Source organism: Vombatus ursinus, unplaced genomic scaffold, assembly GCF_900497805.2.
Source record: "Vombatus ursinus unplaced genomic scaffold, bare-nosed wombat genome assembly UNPS02014181.1, whole genome shotgun sequence".
Lineage (NCBI taxonomy): Eukaryota > Metazoa > Chordata > Mammalia > Diprotodontia > Vombatidae > Vombatus > Vombatus ursinus.
The window spans coordinates 1,521,445-1,525,166 of NW_020953959.1; the positions used below are offsets into that span (position 1 = coordinate 1,521,445).

At 44.1% G+C, this 3,722-nt stretch overlaps 1 protein-coding gene across 1 annotated transcript in view; it reads right to left on the reverse strand.

Annotated features, from left to right (window-relative positions):
• Window positions 1–1,062: 1,062 nt before the first annotated feature.
• CD8A (CD8a molecule) overlaps window positions 1,063–3,722 on the reverse strand; it is an 18,442-nt gene continuing 15,782 nt past the window's right edge. The window contains 1 exon segment of the mRNA XM_027860477.1: window positions 1,063–1,218. Coding sequence (XP_027716278.1) covers window positions 1,167–1,218 — 52 coding nt within the window. The 3' untranslated portion in view covers window positions 1,063–1,166.

Genomic DNA, 3,722 nt, shown 5'->3' on the forward strand with positions numbered 1-3,722 from the left:
CCTGGCAAGTTAGGGGTTCCTCAAACAGTGCCCAAGGTTCATAGATTCGCCTAAAACTCTCGTTAGTATAGGTGATGTCTGATATTAGCCGACATTCTACATGATGCTTTAGGTTTACAAAGCGCTTTAAATACATTCTGTCATTGTAACCTCACAACAGCCTGTGAGGTGGGGTAATTACAGCTGTCACTAGCTTAATTTTGCAGATTAGAGACGTTAAGTGACTTGCTCAGGGTCACACGGCTAGTACCTGCCTCATCTCTACTGTAAAAGAGGGCACAGTTCAATGTAATTTCTCTGCTGTTCGCTACTGCTCCCTTGTTCTTTGTAGCAGGCACTCCATTAACCATATCCATTTTACTTATGGTTCCCGGCCTAGTTCAATCCCTTCTGTAACCTGTGTCAAAACAGGATTTTGCTGGGTGAGCCTGAGTGCTGGGACCGCTGTTCTTGAGTCCCAACTCAGCCACCAATGAGTTGTGTGACCCTTGGCGAGTCATTTCACATCTTAGGTCCTCACTTTTCCCCATCTGTAAAACAAATGCGTTGGACTAGGCCAATGATGTGGTGGTGAATGTTTAACAACCAGCTTTTTTTGAAACAAACAAACCAATACATGGACCACATGACACACTTTTAAGTTTGATTTGCATTACCAACATTTTCTCTGTCACTTTCTTAAGACTAGACAATCAACAAAACAGTAAATCAAGACTCGACTTGTAGTATGTTTTTTTTTTCTCCTGATTTCCAAGATGTAAATGCTCACGCTGAGAATTTTATAACTGGCCTTCTGTGAGCCGGTGTGAGCCGACTCACCCCTGGATGAGTCCATCTCTAAGACTTCCACCTAGCCCCAGGATTCCATGACTAGGAGATGGGCACATCCCGCCATTTTGTGCCCAATCCTTGCACGCTCACAGCACCATCCTGACTGTAGCCCCGACACAAAGTTCATTGTTCTTGCAATTCTCAAAACGAACGCTCCCCCAGACACACCTATTCCCCACCCCTACCCTCACCCTGCCCGCCCCCCCAAAAAAAGAGGAAAGAAGGCAGAAATAGAAGAGGGAAAGGGTTGCTAATTTATACAGGGAAATATCTCAGTTAGCAGTCTTGTAGTAGACATCACCGTATTTGTTGCTGCTACATGTCCATCAGCTGGGTTAAACATATCTCTCTGATGGGCCAGACTTTTGTCCTGGTCTGATCAGAGGCCTGTAGAGTGGGAGGAAAGAGACAATTATCATTAATAATATTTCACATTCAATCTGGCAATTAGCAGCAAGAACTACACCATCATTTGTGTCCTTTGAGCCAATAGTCCTGAAGGAAACTGAAAGAAGACCCATTTATACCAAGATACTCCATTTTATTTCATAAACCTTAAAATGATCTATAAATTTTAGCTATTATTATCATTATTATTATTATTATTATTATTCGCCTACTCCTCAATCTGGACACATGAGTTGGTTCCAGGTCTTTGCTCTTATGAAATAAAACGGGGGAAAGGGTTGCTAATTTATACAGGGAAATATCTCAGTTAGCAATCTTGTAGTAGACATCACCATATTTGTTGCTGCTACATGTCCATCAGCTGGGTTGAACATATCTCTCTCTATGATGTCGCCTAGCTGCCAAAGATGTAAGCATACAAAGCTATCTGGGAAGACTTTCCTGAAGTGATCTTAGGATCTTGGCTTCAGAGCCGCAAGGGACCTTAGCAGCCGTATAGGCTGACCCCTTCCTTTCACAAATGGGAAACTCAGACCCAGAGAAACAACATGACTTGCCCAAAGTCACATAGGTCTCAGCAAGTGATGGAGTCAGGATTTGAACTCGAGTCCTCTGATTTCAGTTCTGCAGTACCAAACTACCTTCTGATGCAGACTTAAGAAACCAGAATCAGAACAGTAGAAAAACTGATGAAAACTGTATTTTAAACAAAATTATAGCAACAAAATCCCTAAAAATACACAGCAGAAAATGAGTTGAGAAAGGGGGCATGGACACAGGATATTTTGGCCATTATATGGTTAGAGGTAAGCAAATCATAAATAATTGAATGTAGTCTAACGTATGAGAATTTTCTTATTTTCATTTGCTCATTTTCACCGACGGTTACTAAATTCTCTGTAACTTTCTGGACCAAAGTATCACTCCCTGGTCACCACTCACCTGTGCATGTTATCTCCCTCGTTAGAATGTAAATTTCCTGAGGGTTGTGATTGTCAGATTGCCTTTCTTCTTTTGGCATTGTGCCAGGGAGTGACAGATGGTAAGCACCAAAATGCTTTTTCATTCATTTGCTCAAATTTGGAGTAAATAAAAATAACACATTATATGTCCATCTTATTTTACGTATGTTTTCATGATCTGATAAGGTAGGTGGTATCAGATTTATCATCCACCTGTCTATATTTTGCAGATGAGGAAACTGAGTCTCACAAAGGTGAAGGAAGTGGCTTGCCCACTGGGGTCACCCAAGTTAGTACGGGGCAAAGTTGAGGTTCAGATGTAGCTCACATCTAAACCTCTTCCCTTTGCATCAGCTGGCTCGTTAAAAAGTCAAACCCTACCATAAAGCACTGGGCTCCCCGTCATGCACCAGGTCACATCCCCTGTATGTGCATATCACCCACAAAGCCTTTTGAGGGGGGAGTTACGTTGACTTCCCCTCTCCAACCTCAAGGTTTTGCTGATTGTTGCACAGAGGGGAAGCACTAAGGTGGTGAGTTGTAAAGGGAGGCTGCTCCAGCTCCCTTCACATGTAGGCAGAGGAATCTGGGAGGCTCTGGTGAGACGCAGCCTCTCCTTCTCCAGGCCTTCCAGCTCTGAAGTCCGTGGGATCCTAGCTATGGAGCTGGAAGAGACTTTGGAGGACATCGAGTTTTACAAATGAGGAAACTGAGGCCCAGAGATGGGAAGGGACTTGAGCAGGGGGTCACACAGGTAGTAAGTAGCAGAGGTAAGTCTGCATGAGTCATAAATGGAAGAACTAGGATTGTGGACCAGGTCTTCTGACCCCCAAATCTGTATTCTTTCTACCACACAAGTACCTGGTGTTAAAATGCATGTTACCTGGGAAGGGTTCCTATTCACGCCCCTTAATACATCAGTATATTTTATCCATCCCAGATCATAAGATCATAGATTTAGAGCTGGCAGGGACCTAGGACCATCTAATCTAGTAGAGGTGAAGAAACTAAAGTAAAAAATTGACCCGCCCGGGCTCACACAGGTAGCAAGTGTCGTAGTCGGAATCTGAACCCAGATCTTTCTGCCTCCAAGAACAACATTCCACCCGATGGACCTTTATCACCTTGGAAACCCACAAGTGTTTCCTCATCTCAGGCCATGGGATAAAAGACGGGTAAATTGATGGAAAGGTAGAGATAAGACAGATATAGAGCGTGGGGTATAAGCCAGGCAGGTCAGGCCTGGGTGGGCTTAGAGTAGTTTAGCAAAGAATGACTGGGAGGTCTGTGGGGGAGTTAGAGGCAGGATGGGATGGGAGATACAAACACAGGAGAATGTGGGGACACTAGAGACAGCTTCCTCTATTCCACAGTTTTGTGGTTTTGCCTTGGGTGGGTCACACTTATTCTAAGTCACAAGTGGGTCACCTCTTTTGCCCGAAAATCCCCAAATGGGGGTTAAGGAGTAAGCGTGTTTCCCCCATCCCATTTTTGCCCCCTCTACAAGAAGGCCCACCAGGC